Source organism: Hermetia illucens, chromosome 3 (genome assembly GCF_905115235.1).
Source record: "Hermetia illucens chromosome 3, iHerIll2.2.curated.20191125, whole genome shotgun sequence".
Lineage (NCBI taxonomy): Eukaryota > Metazoa > Arthropoda > Insecta > Diptera > Stratiomyidae > Hermetia > Hermetia illucens.
The window spans coordinates 53,234,078-53,251,316 of record NC_051851.1 but is presented as its reverse complement, the minus strand read 5'-3'; the positions used below and the strand labels follow the sequence as shown (position 1 = coordinate 53,251,316).

Genomic DNA, 17,239 nt, shown 5'->3' with positions numbered 1-17,239 from the left:
TTCATATCGGATTCAAGCTTGAGGGTGTAGTGTTTCGTTGCTGGGGTGAGGGCGGAGCTGAAGCTTTGAGTCTCATATGTATATATGACGATGGAATTATGGGGGTTGGTTTGGTCTATTTTGCTCTAAATGGCACACACATGGTACACATAACATATGATATAATTTAATGACGAGAAAGTTAATTGTTGAAAAGTAATTATAAGTCGTTTTCAATTTGAACCAATGGCATAACAGCCGTCATAGTGAAGTGAGTTGGGGATACGTGGGGAGAGAATAATTTCCGCTAAATTGTCACCATATGCATATGAAATGACAAAAAGTCCTTTTTGAATTTTCAATTACCTGCAAATCATCCCTTACGGAATAAATAAACGTTGCTCGTTCTCAATTGTTCATCATGATGATTTTTACAAGATGAATGCTTGTAACAGTACAAAGAAAATTTTCAGCGGATTATTTGAAATCATGAGAAAGCACAACGGTTTTGCACCCTGATTTTAAAGTCCCAGGCTTGGTTGACGGTAAACCTTTGTGCAATTGAGGGATCGCCACGACGAAATCAATGAATATTTGATGTGAAGGAAACATTATGTGAATTGGTGAATTCCATTTGACTGACGGCCGAGAAAGGAACTACTATTGCGGTTGAGATGGATTAAATCTTTTAGTAAATATTGAACATAGGGTGAAGTCATCGTGCGTATAAAATATTTACCGTTCCTGATTTCCAATCGATCAAGGAGCTTGTTGTGTTTATTGTTGATGTTTGTACTTAACACGGACGATTATGGTTATTGTATATTTGTTGGAATGAGGCGAGGCATAATAGTCAAGATAACAAACGTGATTATGGTTTCCGTGGCAATTGAAGGGAGCATGTCGTATTTAGTAGGAATAGCAATTGCGAGGATTTTAGGCATAGCAAATGTTGGGAGCCGTGTGGGAAAGAAGATGTTATTCAGCGGATTCCATTATTTCACGCATCGGGGATAGCATCATTTTCCAATGGCTTTTGATTAAACTTTTACAGGAAGTGCAATTTGTGATTCGCAATTCTGGATTTTTCTCCCGAACTCCATGAGAACCTCTTCTAGTTTATATTCACCCATGATGTCTCGTAAAGCAGCTCATTCACGTGTTCGTAGGTAGATACAGTAAACAAATCTATATTGATTTCATACTACATAGTTTGGTTATTTGATTTGAGCAGTCAACCAATAGTTTGTAATTCAGATGGACAATCTGGCAACAGTCTCCCGTCGACTTTCCTGCTTGCTGGCTTACTTAACCAGTAGACTCCCTTTCTACCTCTACTTTAGTGTGTAATTCAAGAGTGCGAAACTTAACAGCAAACAAACAAACAAATAAATATGTCAGACGAAAAACGATTTTCATTTTGATTAGGGGTTTTTTGATGATTGTTGTGCGGAATGTGTGCGTGAAATAAACGTTTGAAATTTATAGTGTATACTCCCGTTTTTAACGCGATTTATTCAGTAGTATTAAGTTTCTCTTTCTGTTATTGTGGCGATGAGAAATTCGTCCTTTCTCAATTGGATAAGTCGTAGAAGTGGGAGAGCAGAATGTGTTTTCATTAAGCTCTGTGAGAAAACTATGAGCCCTTCTGTTTGAATCAAACAAGTAACCCTATATCAACAAATGGAAAATGGTTTTAGGGAAATAGATATAATATATAAACAATAGGGGCTAACGATATCGTCCAGGGCAGAAGCAACTCAGCAGATGCTGCCTCACCTCTGCCGTGGGAACAACGTGACAAGGCTGCGAATCATATCTAAGTTAAACCGCCGTGCTATGCCCCAAACGAAGGGTCCGTGGAATAAAAAACGTCAGACTAAGTTGCTCTCCATTTCGTCCGGTCCAATATCAAGTGGATGTGGACTTAGGATCCGTCATTATCCTAAACAATAAGATATAAAAATCTTTGCATAACATACTTTAAACATAATTAGTTCATTTGACTAATTTCAAAACGATTCAATCTACATTAACTTTTCTCTCATTTATTTTTGAAAAATAGAATGTTATTTGGTAGTTTTTTTAGATCAATCGTTGCCTCTCATGTTTTCAAAACCTAACAACCCAGTGGTTACTGCTTGCTTTGAAAATATATCATGATTAGAATTACACGCTGCGCGGTTACTCATGGAGAAACACCGTGAGAAGCATCGCCCTCTTTACATTGCCTTTCTGGATCTAGAGAAAGCGTTTGATCGTGTACCACACGAACTCATCTGGTATGCTTTACGACAACACTTCGTGCCAGAAGAACTCGTGCGCTGGGTTCAATTGCTCTACCACGATCCGAAAAGTAAAGTTCGAAGTATGGCGGGTGTATCAAAACCGCTTCGTGTCTCTGTTGGAGTTCATCAACGAAGTACCCTCTCACCACTCCTCTGTGTCCTTGTTATGGACACCGTCACACGGGATATCCAACGTCCAGCGCCCTACACTCTGCTTTACGCAGATGATGTTTTCCTAGCATCTGATAGCAAAAATGATCTCGAGCAACTTGTTCAAAAATGGAATGATCGCCTCATGCAACACGGTCTCAGATTGAATTTAAACAAAACTGAATTTTTGACGACCGATCCCCATGAAACAGGCACAATCACTGTCAGCGGCAGTGATCTGCCCAGAACTGAGCGATTTAAATACCTCGGGTCAACGCTATCAGCCAATGGAGAGCTGCGTTATGAAATTGCTTCACGCATTAACGCAACCTGGATGAAGTGGCGTTCCACAACTGGTGTCCTTTGTGATCGACGTATGAACGAACGTCTCAAATCTAAAATTTACCACAATGTCGTCCGTCCAGTCGCTCTCTATGGTTCTGAGTGTTGGCCGACCATAAAAGACAATGAACGGCGTCTTGCGGTAATGGAGACGAAGATGCTACGTTGGACTAGTGGCGTCACACGTTTAGATCACATCCGAAATGAGGATATCCGCGATCGTTATGGGGTTGCACCGATCGTGGAAAAGTTGCGAGAGAGGCGTCTTCGATGGTATGGTCACGCAATTCGTGCAAACGAGAATTCACTTGCAAAGATTGGTCTGAACATCGAAGTCGATGGTAAACGACCAAAAAGGCAGACCTAAGCAACGGTGGCTTGATACGCTGGATGGGGATTTGAAAGCCTCGAGATTGCACCCAGATCAGGCATCCGATAGAGCCAAATGGCGAAACCGATCACGACGAGCCGACCCCGCTTGTGAACGGGACAAAGGCTGAAGAAAAAGAAGATTAGAATTACATGCTGTAAGATGACTTGTAATTTTTACTTCAGAGGGTGGGAAGCTGCAATACCTCGAACGCCTTGCTCATCCAACTGCCCTAAATTGTTTTTTCTTTCTCAAGTTTCAGAATTTAAGGACATACCAAGCCCTTGGAATTTCATGCAAAAAATTCGTCAAGACGACTTCTTGTATACCATAGAAAAGCCAACCCAACCATTTCAAAATGCCACTTAGCGTAGGGGTGAATAACACATTCCTTTAGAATTTTCGATATCATTCAGAGAAGAAAAACTACGAACGTCAAAGAAAAGGTCTTAAAAATCGAAATTTTTTCCACTTGCTTATATCTAATATCGAAGTAGATTCATCTATTTCGATAAAAAATGTACAGTACGTATAACGACGTTCTAGTCACTTATACGCATACATATAGTTACTGTAATTGTAATAATAACGATTTTTTTTTGTGAGAAGAAAATAAAGTGGCAAGTCATGGTCCTATTCAAAGTTGGGAATTTCATAGGCGTCCTCGTGTTCTTTCGTCGAGTCACTTTTTCCTGAATTGTTAGTTAGTGCTGCTGTTATAGCTATTGCCAGAAAATGTATAGAAAATAAGTTATCTTTTGATGCATTCAAACGATAGCAAAGTTTTCTGTAATCGGGGCAAGCTAGGGAGAAGTTGGTAGATAGTAGCAGTATTAAGAGTTTAACCATTTAAGAACTGATTTGCCATTCAAATATTTAAAAACCTTCGCCCAATTTGCTGTGCTTGAGACTTTCACAACGTCGTGGAAAATGTTTGTAGTTAATTTAACGAACATGATCCTTGTTAAAGTATTTGGCGAGCTCACATAGCTGACAACTGCAGTCAAAGCATTCAAACCAGGTTGTTATGGATCATATTCGAAAGCCGTCACATGAGTGTTAACCATTGCGACGAACATTTTAACCTAGACGCAGTGTCCAAGGTTCTTAGGAGTTTTTTTTACATCATATTCACTCCAGTCTATCAGACCGTATGCACAGAATGATTTTTTGTTCACTGAGGAGCATGATTTTCATTTTTTCAGAAACGACTTAAACTCCCGCTCATGACCATACTGCGTCGTTTACTGAAAGTGTCTATAATTCTACAATAAATTCGACCTTAGACGCCTCAATGGGCACACGAATGAATGCGCTACACTTAATAATAGCGTTGGAAAAGTGGTCTAACTGAAAGAAGACTTCTGCAGCCCCCAAGTGAAGTCAATAGACAAGGCAACCATGTCTCGAATATATTGTACTGGCACATACGTATTTGATTGCGTTGACATACACATAGGCCCTCTCAACATCTTGGATTCAATAGAGGAAAACTCGAGCCTATAATTAAAATCAGCAATTAAAAGCACTGAGTTTGCAGTATGTGATAATTACTATCTTTTTGAAATGCTATATATTGATGGACAGCACGTGCACGCTTAATTGGAACCGATATGGAAAGGAAAAATACATTGCATCTCGGGATTTAGAGTGAATTGAGGAAATGTTTTTTCTGACATTGGCAAAATGGGTAATGATAGAGGAGAGGCCGATTTTGTTAATTTACATGACAATTAAAGAGAAATTTCAGGTCTTAATTTGGTTTCTTTGTTTCCTCTCGGTATTCAACTCAAGTTAACCACGAACGAAAGCAAAAAAATATTTTGCCATTCGGAATGAGTCTGTATGTTCTCAGGAAACCCACGACCAATCAATGACGTGCCTGGATTTTTCCATAAATATTTTAAGTGTGTTTCATATCTGCGTATTCTAGCTACTTTAGATTGCCTATTGATTACCATTCTCCTCACAGTTGTAAACTCGTTAAAGGTACTCGTTGTTGTAAAACGTTACCGCTTAAGACAAATCAAAACTTCATGTGAAGTGGTCCTCTTATGTACCTTATATGGAGTCTCTGGGATATGGGAATCTTTGCGTTATACGGCGAGAGAGTTATTATTCATCACAAGACTAGCACTTCTTGCCCACGAGTACATGCTGCAATGTATTCTAATATGTCGCATAACAATTGAGCGTTTTTTAAATACATTTTATTTGCTCATTTGAATTTAGAGTGGCTTTATGATCCCCTATAATAAGACTCCGATTTTGAAAGGACTTCTAGCTGCTTTTTTCGACTTTTTCGAAAGATCAGGAAGTCTCATTCAAGGAATTAATCTACCTCATAATGCCGCTTAAAAAAATCATAATCCGCACTGATACACATAGGTAATAATATAATTAATTTTGATCGTATTAGATTAGTTACCAGGGACAGTGATCCAAGCCAGAGAGCAGGCAATCAATGCCTTAACATCGAGTCCTCTGAAGAATCTTGGACCTAGCACGATCTCAGAATTAGTTGCTCTTTGGAAGAACATTGTCTTTACTATTGATTTCAGCATTGTTAAACAGAGTACCTGCAGTGTCTTCTTCTCCTTTAGTTTAGACATCATCACTCGGATTTGCCTAATTTGTTTAAACACCATGAGCTATTCTTGAAAGTCTACTCTTCCTGTTAATCGCCGAACGGTTCTTCGGGCATGCAAGCATTTTGCCCTGAGTTCCTTTATTTCAGAATAGTATCGCGCCTCGGTTTTTTGCTTTTCTTCTTCATTCGTGTCTTGACTATTTCTGGGTTCTGACGTTTATTTGCCTAATGGTATTCTCCGTTCTAGTCTTCTATGTCACTTCCTGCTTACATTTCAGAGTGAAGTGGTTATTCGAAGTGTGCTTCCTTTTCACCTCGGAGGTATTCAATTCCGGAGAAATGTGCGAGAAGTTATTTTTCGAATTGTTGGATCTCTAAAGATCTCATTTGCATCCCCTATCAATTGACGAATGAAACGTCTTTTTGTGTTCTCCAAAAGCACGACCAATTTCAAAATTTGCTTCGTAAATTTCTGGATTGATTCATCCCGTGACGAATTCACATTCAGCAGCGTTTGAGTTTCGTATTCATTGACACTCCTTTTCGAGTTTGACTCAGTGACCTCGGGATGTTTCTCGTTATGAAATTTCGTTGGCCGTTATTTGTAGTTTCGATATTTTGAAGACCGTTTATATTTATAATTGGGTCTCCACTCAAAACCATTATCAATATTCTGTTACGTAATCATTATGATTCCTTCTGAAAGTAGTTAGGGCATGCAGTTGGCGCTAGGTCTTGCGTTTAGGTTCAGAGCCAAATCAATGTTAATCAGGTATGTTACATCTGAACTTGCACCACCATGCTAATGGTGACAAAACATTAGGCGTTCTTTGAGAAGTACCATACGGGCGGAGGCGTTCACAGCATTAGCCTGTAAGTGATTTTGGGTAACATTTGATTTTACATACTTCGTTACAAGATGGAGACGAATCATCTGCCGATACTCTCAGCAGCATGTAGGCTTAGTTATTTTTCTTATGGGAGCAGTTTTTAATGGCAGGATGTGCTCGTGCTATTGAGGCTACAATTGCGAGTTTCAATCCAGGCATGTCAAAATGAATCCTTTTCTGCTAAGGCATTCGTCATTTCACACAATCACTAGGTACAATATATTCATCGCTTTGAGTTCCGAAACAGATTTCAAACTAGTTCTGCAATCCTCGTCTATTTTTGAGGTTATCAAGTGTCTGCTCAACATCCTCAAGTCTGATAATGATAATGATGCACCTTTCCTCTTTGAGGAGAATTCCTTCTTTGATATTTTAGGCATTGCGCCTTCCATGCATGGAACAAAAGCTTGGTTTTGAAATCCTCTCCACATGGCAGTAATTTCAGCAATTTCAGAATAATTTGCTCTCTGTTTCGTTATAGATGCGGCTTCATTTCATTTTAGCCAATTCAATCCCGTATTTTTGGGCTCTTTTTTCGATCATGAATTCATATCTGAAAGTTGGGCCGGCAGACTGACAATATTGTTTTGTGAGTCTTGCGTATCATTGAGTAGAAATAGGAGTGAGATATAGTTCGACTCTTATTTTCTGCGTCGAAACAGATTCCATGTATTGAATTTTAAGAGAACATCGCAAATGGTCAATAAGCAAGTAAAACAACAACAAGAAGTCATTAAGTTTCTTAGATAAATAATTTGTATTGAGTGTTAGTTTCATAGTGATTTGCTTGAAAAGCAAAATTTCATATCTTGATCGTTGAATATTCTCTTCCGGATCCTCCTAATGCAAATCGTCGATAGCAGCAATCAACCAATTGTGGCTAAAGTCCTACTGCAACTGTCGATCATAATTACCTATCGCCCATCTAATTGTTCACAGAGCTAACAATGCACAGCAGAACATGAACTAAAGAGTTAATAAATACTTTAATCTGAAACCTGTCAATTTCTTAAAAATTAAATCTTTAAACCGAGCGACAAAAAGAAAGTAAATTTTAAAATTGTAGATTCGAGTTGGAAGAGGCGTTGCTAGGCATTTATAATAGAACAAAGGAAATCATGGAGATATAATGTCAATTGAGAAGAGAAAAAGGACATCTAAACAAAGACTCTGAAGGAGAACGAAGGAAGAATAGAGAGAGAAAATCCAAGTCAGCGTTTTCGATAATTGGAACAGGAGAAAAGTTTGTTGATACGACTCAAGGGACAAATTAGATCATTCATTTAATTCTGCAAAAATTAAGAACATAGTAGTTATATTAATGCACATATAACGTGAATGATCTCTAAAGTGCAGCAACAACCACTGGAAGGTGAATAACAAGTGGTAAATACAAAACAATAAGCCTTTGGTCTCACTAGCTGACTGTCTTGTCTAACATCTCAAATCTAAATCCATACATTTTATACGTTGCATTCATAGTCGCACAGACGAACTTGAGAATATATACATGAAAAGTATAAAAAAGAAATGCCAGTCAATAAAATATCAAAATGTCGCTACAAATTCATTAAAAAATAATAAAATTCATGACACGCAAAATGAAAATAAGACGATCATCGGTCGTCTGCCTGTGTTTTGCTTATGTAAATAAATTTGAGATTTTGCATTGTGCGTTGCATTGAATCAAGTGTATGGCCGGGTAATGCATTTTCAATGATTGAATGCGAACATTATTGAAATTTAATTCAAGACAATCTATCTTTTATTTGAGTTTGCACAACAGATTAAAACTGATGGGAATATCATTAAAGAGATATCGTTATATATGCATATGACGTTTTTTCGTTCCGACTTTTGTCAATTTTCTAAGGGATTTTTTTAGTTAATACAGTAACTTTATTCTAATCGCGACAAAGTCTGACCGTCTGTCAACCTGTCTGGAGGAGTATTTGCATAGTTTTTATACGAATAATCCTAAAATGTAAATCATAATGCTGGGTTTTGTTAAGTTACCTTCGTGTATTGCCAATTTAATTACCGCATATAGGATCCTTATAAAATGTTTCAAATTATTACTTAGATCCTCCGCCGTCTGCACGTATAGTAGATTCGAAAGTCCATTTTATATTTATATTATATAAGGGCAACATTTTTCGCAGAAAATTTGCAATGTCATATGAATCAATTGTACCTCAGAAGTTGGAGTATCGATGCCAGATTATTGCAATGAGGTCGTGTGGAAGGCACTGATTGACTCATTTGTGGGATACTTTTCAAATTATTGTCATTAGCGTAGATGAACCATTTTGGGGAAATGTTCTGTTCCATAAAACGGGGTGATGTAGTGACTTTTAGATCACTGAAATATATAGTTACGTTTATGCAAGTTTTTTTTTTCTGAATTCTGATATGAATGGAGGTGAAGTGTTCAGGGTTGTGTATCATATTTTGGAAGAATTATAATTTTATGTGGAGATAAGTCCGGTGTCGCGTCTTTTAAATGCGGAAGAATGAGTCGAGGTTTCAGAGAAATGAGCACATGAAAATAAACACTCTTGTCTACATAAATTTTAACCATTACTCGCCAGCTGTTGTTGCATTCCTTGCATCCACTTCCTCCGGCCTTTCAGATTCACATGCCAAGTTCTCGTCACCACCGTATTCTAGTATACAAATTAATAACAAACTCAAAATCCAAATTGTCTCCCATTTTCTGAGTTTTCCCATAGACATTCAAGTATCTTCGAATGCAATTTGCATTATTTAAAATATTTCACGAGCAATTAGACGGGACATTTACTTTCGATTATTCTCTACGAGTTCAGTTCATAAGTTCCCTTGCCCATTTGCTTGGCCATTCGTACCTACATGCCCCGTCCCAACTCCTGATTGATATTCTAAATGTCTGCTGCCGGAGCTACAACTTTGCAAATCATATGACTATAGACATTAAATACAAAATATACATTCACGAGAATATCACAAACTACAGAAAAGATTAAACATAATATTCTAAAAATAATTTCATCATTGCGCGGGAAAAATGAATGTAGTGGAATGTTATTTTAATTTCAGCAATATACATAGCAAGTGAACCTGAATAGTGAAGTATATGATGTCTAGGAGTGGAACAAGAATAATAATAATTTAAAAAAATACAGAAAGTGCAGCGACAACGACGAAAAATTTCAATCGAACGTTGTCTGCATAATTATAACGCAAAATTACATGATTTAGTTGATGAAGTGTAGATTGTGTTTGGCTGTCGTTAGATGGCTGCCACTGCCGCTGTTTATTTAAATTAGAAATGGAATTATTATTTTTACAATGTCCTCGTCATTACATGCTACCACGTCTTCACCATAGACTAGGATCTCCCATGCTGGATTAGCCATTTTCGATTTACCTACTCATCTATAGTTAATTAACTATTGAATTGTTTGTTCCTAGGTAGCCGTTTGGAGTAGCAAAGTAACAAAAAAAACATTCGGCTAAGGGTTTAGTTTTAAATTAAGTTATGATAGATTTTAGAGGTAGGATGAGTTTCTTCTGAGGAAAGCTCAAAGCTTTACACCAATTTTCTTTAAAATTGTCGAAGCCTCATACCCAAAAATTTACATGAGAGTCCGAACGGGTTAAAACTTCGCAAAACTAAGATACCGCAAATCTGTACAAAAACTTCTTGAAAATTTCCCATGGACTACTCCATAATGTGAATGAAGTGTTTTGCAGGAAGATGAAGGTAAGAGTAGGTAGTTTTATGGCTACCTAATTTTCAGCTTGACGACACGATACTTTTCCACGGAATTAAGTGTATGTCCGTACATTAATTTATTTTTGATCCATACGTGAAATACGTGAATTCTAATTAAAATTAGCTTGTTATTTATAGACGAACGATGAGTTTATATACTTCTGCCGCTATGTTCATACACATGTCCATGGACAAATTGGTTTTTAATTAGTACGAGACTTATTAGAATTTAGTTAGTAGGTAAACTCAACAAGACTAGGTATATTTAGACACTGTGTATATGACGTAGTTGAGAATAGTGTACTTCCTTAGTAATTAAGGAGTATTCTTGGATTAAGACCGTTAATAATTTCCCAACGTTTGTTTTCTATTTTTAGCGGCCTCCTAGTTCGTCGTTATCATACGGTGGTGCTATGAATGACGATGCACGATCGCCGGGCGCTGGTAGTACACCGGGACCTCTATCACAACAGGCACCTGTGTTAGATACATCAGATCCAGGTAAGTCGCTATGTTTGTTACATCGTATAATTCAAATACATATAAATAATATAATATTGCAGTTAGTTTATTTGGATTTACTGTTGAAGTCAAAGAGATTGAAGATATTAAGCAACATCTGATCAAGTATTGAATAAAATGTGGTTTAAAAGATCCATGAATATCAGAAATCGGGTAATGGACTAATCCTGTCGAAAATCTCGATCCTTTACAACTATAATATATGTCTTCTTTTCCATCGTATAAGTTATTCGACTGGAAATTTCCCCCGCTAATATGTGGGTTAAATAAGTTTTTTTAGCCTAACACAGCAAATGCTGATTTTGTTCCACAATTTGCCCCACATACTTCACCAATTTGAAGGCTTCGTTGACTTTATAAGTTGGAAAGGTTTAAAGGTTCCTGCCGTTTGCTTAGGTGAGACTTAACTCATCGAGACCACCTCCTACTCCTTCACATATTCCGCGCGACTGCCATTTCGATATTACAACGCGGAGAGGGATCAGTTCCGCGGCCCATATTGGCACTTATAATCTTCCTCTGAAATTTCTCTTTCTCTAGCGAATTGTGGTTCACCTTCATTAGTTTTTGCACCGCCCTCCAAGATGTTTCAGAGATTAACATGTGGTCCACGATTTTTTCGGGTGGCAACTACGTTCCGGCGACAATTATTACCTTCGCCCTTTGTGCGGAGACAACGTGTTCCACATCCCCTTGAGTCCCACTCCATGTCGGTTAATACACAGAATTTTCAGGCCCAAAACGATGAAGATATACGGAATATCCTTCGAGTTCGATTAGGAACTGGATTAGGTCATAGGTAACCCCTCCATAACCTCGTTTAATCCACTTTGCGACAGCTGGGATAATTCTGTAAGTCCACCGTCCTTCTAAAGAATCACCCATCTTTGCTAACACTCCAGTATTGCTTCAGTTCGTGCTACCTGTCGACTATATGTGTAGGATTCGCTGATCGCGTATGTTGGGCTGTAGAAACGTCGATCTTCGTTCGCCAAGATGTCGATCGGGGCCATGCCCACTATTACTCATACTGTTCCGTAAGTGTAACTGCACGATATCTGCAATGCCCCTAATCGATACGGACGTGCAATCTTTTCCCTATTTGCTTTGTGTTCCATTCCTGAAGCCTAGGAGCTGCACAAAGCAAAATCGAGCTATCAACTCTGGAGATAAGTAGCCGACAGCTTGCCTTGGCCCACCTATTATCGGTAGCATTTTTGCCAATAATGTGGTTACTCAGAATGCTTTCGTTGGTAAACTTCAAAGAGCTGGGAGCTACCGCCGTTTTATGCTCCGCAATCGCCAGACCAGCGCCTTCTAATCGAGATCTCATTTCCCAAATTGCCTCCTTTGTCAAAATCCCGATCTCCTTGATGTCTTGTTCCACGATGGTCGCCCCGATATCATCTGCGAAACCGACAACGGTCACTTTGTTGGGGAGTAGTAACCTCAGAATTCCATTGCACATTATTAACCAGAGACTAGAACCGAGGACCGATCCTTGTGGAACCCTGCAGATTGTTCAATGTGTTTTGGTCGATCATCTGAATCGTAACACATTAACTTCTCCCGGAGAAACTCTATAACGATGCGCACCAGGTATTTAGGAGTGCCTTATTTAGCTAAATCCTCGATTATGTTACACCAGTTTGCAAAATTGAAAGCATTCTTCACATCGAGAGTAATTACCGCGCAGGATTTATTGGCCTCCATTGCTGCCTCCGCAATTTCCGTCACCGTACTGATCAATGAATATATGGATAGTGTGTCGGTAACAAATGTAGGGTTTATTACTGAGCTCATATTTCGTCTCCGAAAAGTATTGGCTCTACCGGTGTTTGCCAGGACCTCATTCAGACGTGAGAATGCTTCGAGTAATATGCAGCCTGTTACATTTTTTGCCAAATTATTCTGAGGACGGACAAATTTGTACGAATTTGCCGGAAAGACGAATAATAGATGCACAATTATCGGGATTCCACTGTATATGTTGATACCAACTACCTTAGTTTGTGTGAATCCATTGATAGTCTTTTCGATGGTTCCGTTTCCGGAGGCCCGAATTGCTGCTTTGTTGCTTGCATCTGATACTGGCGTTCCGTCCATCTGTCTGTCAACTATTTTTTCAGAAATAGTTACACCTATTGTTATGAAAGTTGGTGAAAAGCTGGGAATTGTGAATCCCCTAGCATCCGATGAGTAATATCGCTCAAAAATAGAACTAATGCAAGGAGGTTATCTTGCCACAAAACTTTACTTGGGGCTAGAATGAGTTATTAGAAACACTCTGTTTATAAAAACGAATAGGAAACTATGTATAATAACAGCGAAATCGCCACAGTTAGTAGCGTATGCTGGTAATGTAGATATCGTACGATTGATATACTAATCGTAGGAGCTGTTGAAGCCAGCAAATAATCCCTACAAGCAGAAGTACGTCAGTTCGGTAGACAACCATCTTGAGGTAGCTTGGGATACTTGGGATATCAACTTTCCACACAAATAATTGTAAAGACTGAAAACTAGCAACGAATAACAATAGCAAGTAACTTGTTATTGAGCACTCCTCTTATTGTGCTCAAAAAAATTTTCAATTGCAACTATTACAGTAAAGATGTACTTCAGTGCCAGTGCCAGAACAATGATGGACCCTCAGTTGATGCTCAGCACAGCCCCTGGAACATGGGGGTTAAAAGTGATTCAGGTTGGATGATTGAACAATTGTTTTTCGGGTGGTTATTATTATTTATTTATTTTTCCGCCGCATTCTACTCAACGTCTTCAGGCCGCTGATATTGTTTTCATGAGACCGTTGATTATAATGATTGGCAAATTACTACCTGGTTTCGGAGTAATCCCGGCATGGTTGCTGCAATGCATTCGTAAGAACATTTACCATACAGCTGTCTATGACTCAAGACAATGCGGAATTTGTCATTAAGATCCAACGGTCTTCTCGAAAAGCGACTTTGCCCCTATCTTGGTGACCAATATTCCCCGCACTTAACCGCTAACCACAGTAACTAGAGCATTAAATAACGAACCTGCTACTATTATAACGTCATCCGAACTTACAATGTCGAATATCGCACAAACAGACGCAATCAGTGAATCTGCGTCGGCTGTGTCGCTATTGTGGCGTCAATCTTAGTATCTGCTGGATATCACTGAAGCTACTAGCAATGCAAATAAACCTCGCGCCGTACTGACAAAACTGTTACCATCCCTTGAGGTTGAGACAGATTCTATTTCTGCCCCTATTCCGAATGTTTCCGTAGCAACTACCATTCAGGTGACACTTATAATAGCGGCTGTCCCCTCGTCTGGTTTTGAGCCCGGACGCTTCTCGTGGCTTGATAGTAGATCAACCACTTCACAATAATCAAAGAAATTATAGAACGTTCGGTACACCATCTTACCCTACCCTCCCCTAAGTGTTTTATCCTAGAAGGTTATCTAGGATATTTAGAGTGACTGTTATTTTGTATATCGCTGAAAATGAGGTAATCGGTTATATCAAAGGGTTCAAAGAAAACTCCGGCCACGGCTGTTAGAAACAGCTTTTCTGACAACAGACCAGCACTTGACGATAAGTTCAGAAAAACCAATGAGGATTCTGGTTGATTTCTAAATAGAAATTTTACCGTATTCAATTCTATTAACATTTGCAAACTGTATTTCACAGTTTTACATTATCCTAAATGCTTACCAGCTTCGCCTTTTCAATCAATTTAAACTGAAATCCACCGTTGTTACCATCATTATGAAGTAATAGTTTCCATAATGGTGGATATACCGAAAATTGACTAGTCTAGCCGAAAAAGGTATTCTAAAGCAAATGATCGAAGTTAATCTCCTCGGGACTCTACAAAAACCGCAAATGACCGAAAACAAAGCTGCTTTCTTCCATTACACCAATCATTCCGTCAACTAAATTAATACATTACGCCTATAAAAACTATCGTCACTCGCCATAATACCCTATGATTATCCAATAATGGACATTTATTTCATAACATCCCATATGAGGTAGTAAAAACTGGGATAACGTAGTAAAAACAAGCCCTCAGGGCTGTGGTTTCTCAATACGCGGCAGTTTGGATTGTAGACAGACATTTTACCTTGAAGAGGGACACATAATGTAATTATATAAACAACCAATCCAACAAATGACAGAAAGAACAGACAAGATACATATAATATTTTTATGTGATTGCCAACAAGTTTATTTCGGATTAAATGGAGAAACTAAACATCACTTTAATCGCATGAACGCATCTGCCATTTAAGCGCATTCATTCGAGGACTCATTGAGGACTTTTGAAGTATCCTTGCGGATTTTCCTTTGCCTGTGACCATGCATGTCTCCCAAAAAATAACTGGATCGTAATTGTCACACAGAGACGCTTGGAATGAAAATAAACAGAAAATGCCACTAAACAAGCAATTGAAGTTTTATAATCGCATCAAATCCATGCAATCTGTTTTGAATTTAAAGCCGTCTCGTTGTTGTCGTCAGATGGGTCGACGAGACGAGGAGTAGTTTGTCCCCGGCCTATTTGTTCGCATCAACCTTTTTCCACGTCCTTCCCTAGCTTAGTATCATTCACCCTGGTTTACTTATTGGCTTTCTGTCTTACATGCCCAGTTGCGCACATACAATATTCCTTTGTGCCTCTCACTAGTACCCTTTCCTATCATCCGGCACATGGGTCTTGCATTCCATATTCGTATATTCGGCAATGGTACGCTTCGTACGAATGGACGCTTGTAAGTATGAGAACATATCCCGCCGGGAGTATTTAGGGAAATCCTCTTTGTCCTGACAAAAGCAGGAACACCGGGATCCTTGTGTATTCAGTCCCAATAGATATATTTGCATTTCAGGCGAAAATCAAAACAAAAACAGCTTGAGGCTGTCGCTTTTGAATGGTAATGGCGTTCAAACCACTGTCTCATCGCCTCCGTGGCCTCTCGACTATGTTATGAAGCCTTGGGTGGGTAGAATCAGGAGCTTATCGTTGTGGATATAAATTTTTCATTGACGATAATCAGTCAGAGAGTAAGGGGTTTTTCATATTATACCGTCATTGATTCGTGTTCTGGTTAAAACAAGTAGTCACCGAGATTTCACTGTTTGGTGTTGTGTATTTTGGTAATGAGGCATTGTATGGGGGGTTTCCCAGCCACGCTGGATTTCAGTTAAATAAAGCAAAAAATAAATTAATTCAACCATTATACTTTTATGTTCCAGTTGCCAACTGCAATTAAAGAGTTATGTATAACACATTTACATAAAGGCCGAATTAATATTTTGCATTCCTAAACCGGCCCCGCCACGATTTTCCTCTCGTCATGAATAAAATCAACTATTAACTCATATTTAATTCAATGCTTGCTATCTAAAACGCCATAGCAACGAATCTTCATGAAATCAGATGCCAATTATATCAAAGTTGACGATAGATATTGTAAGATGCTCTACTTGCTTTTAAATTCTATCGCGGCGCATTTTGATTCAAAAGAACCGTAGCAGCGTCACAGAATTGCAATAATCATTTTGCCAACTCAGGCTCTTGAGAAGTCTTCTTCATAGATGGATTTAATATACTATCTATTTTTCGTTTATTTCATGAAAAGATTCAGAAAACTTCAGTTCCAATCGCAGGCCGCGTGGCTGCTGGGTGTCTTTTCTTTATGGAGCCCTCGGAGTTTTGCCATTCAATCGTCGTGACTTTAACTTGTTCAAAGTGCTTGAGAATCTTTTTTTTTTTAATTTTTTTCTTGAAGAAACCTTAGTGGTTAGTTAAGGCGAAGGCTATGTCGGCAAATGCTTTTATATGATAGTTATATTGCAGAGAATATGATTCGCATCTTAGCTTGAGCAACTTTCCTTTGCGAATCTTAGGTTAGATGCGATCCAGGCCACATGCTTGCCATTCAACTTAGGATATTTTGATGACTGGACAGTTTGGAGAGCTAGCGCTTCTTATACTATATATTCTATCTTATTACTGACTATGAAAATTATTTGTCAAAGGATTGTATGATAGATGTGAGAGAAAGTTTGATTTTCTACATCTGATAAATATGTATATACAGTATATATAAAAGTCTATGAAAAGTACTTCATAATTCTTGGCTTTAATTTCAAATAAGTCAGTTTCAGTATCGATTTTCGTAATTGATTGATACCTAAGGATCCTGATGTTAAACTGTCCTGTGTACGGAGCTGGTATGCAGTCGCTTATAAATTACAATGGATCTGTAACCTTATATTCCAAATACGAATTAAGTCCTCCACGATTCAGTCTGACATTCAATATCTGAAGTATGCAAACGAGAGAAGGA

The 17,239-nt window shown here is 38.4% G+C and overlaps 1 protein-coding gene across 3 annotated transcripts in view; it reads left to right on the top strand.

The window, feature by feature from the left end:
• LOC119651502 (homeobox protein homothorax) overlaps nt 1–17,239 on the top strand; it is a 440,180-nt gene that overhangs the window by 176,761 nt on the left and 246,180 nt on the right. For all 3 annotated transcript variants that reach the window (XM_038055121.1, XM_038055120.1, XM_038055123.1), the window contains exon 7: nt 10,744–10,867. In XM_038055121.1, the coding sequence (XP_037911049.1) occupies nt 10,744–10,867 (124 nt within the window). The remainder of the gene's footprint in view (nt 1–10,743; nt 10,868–17,239) is intronic.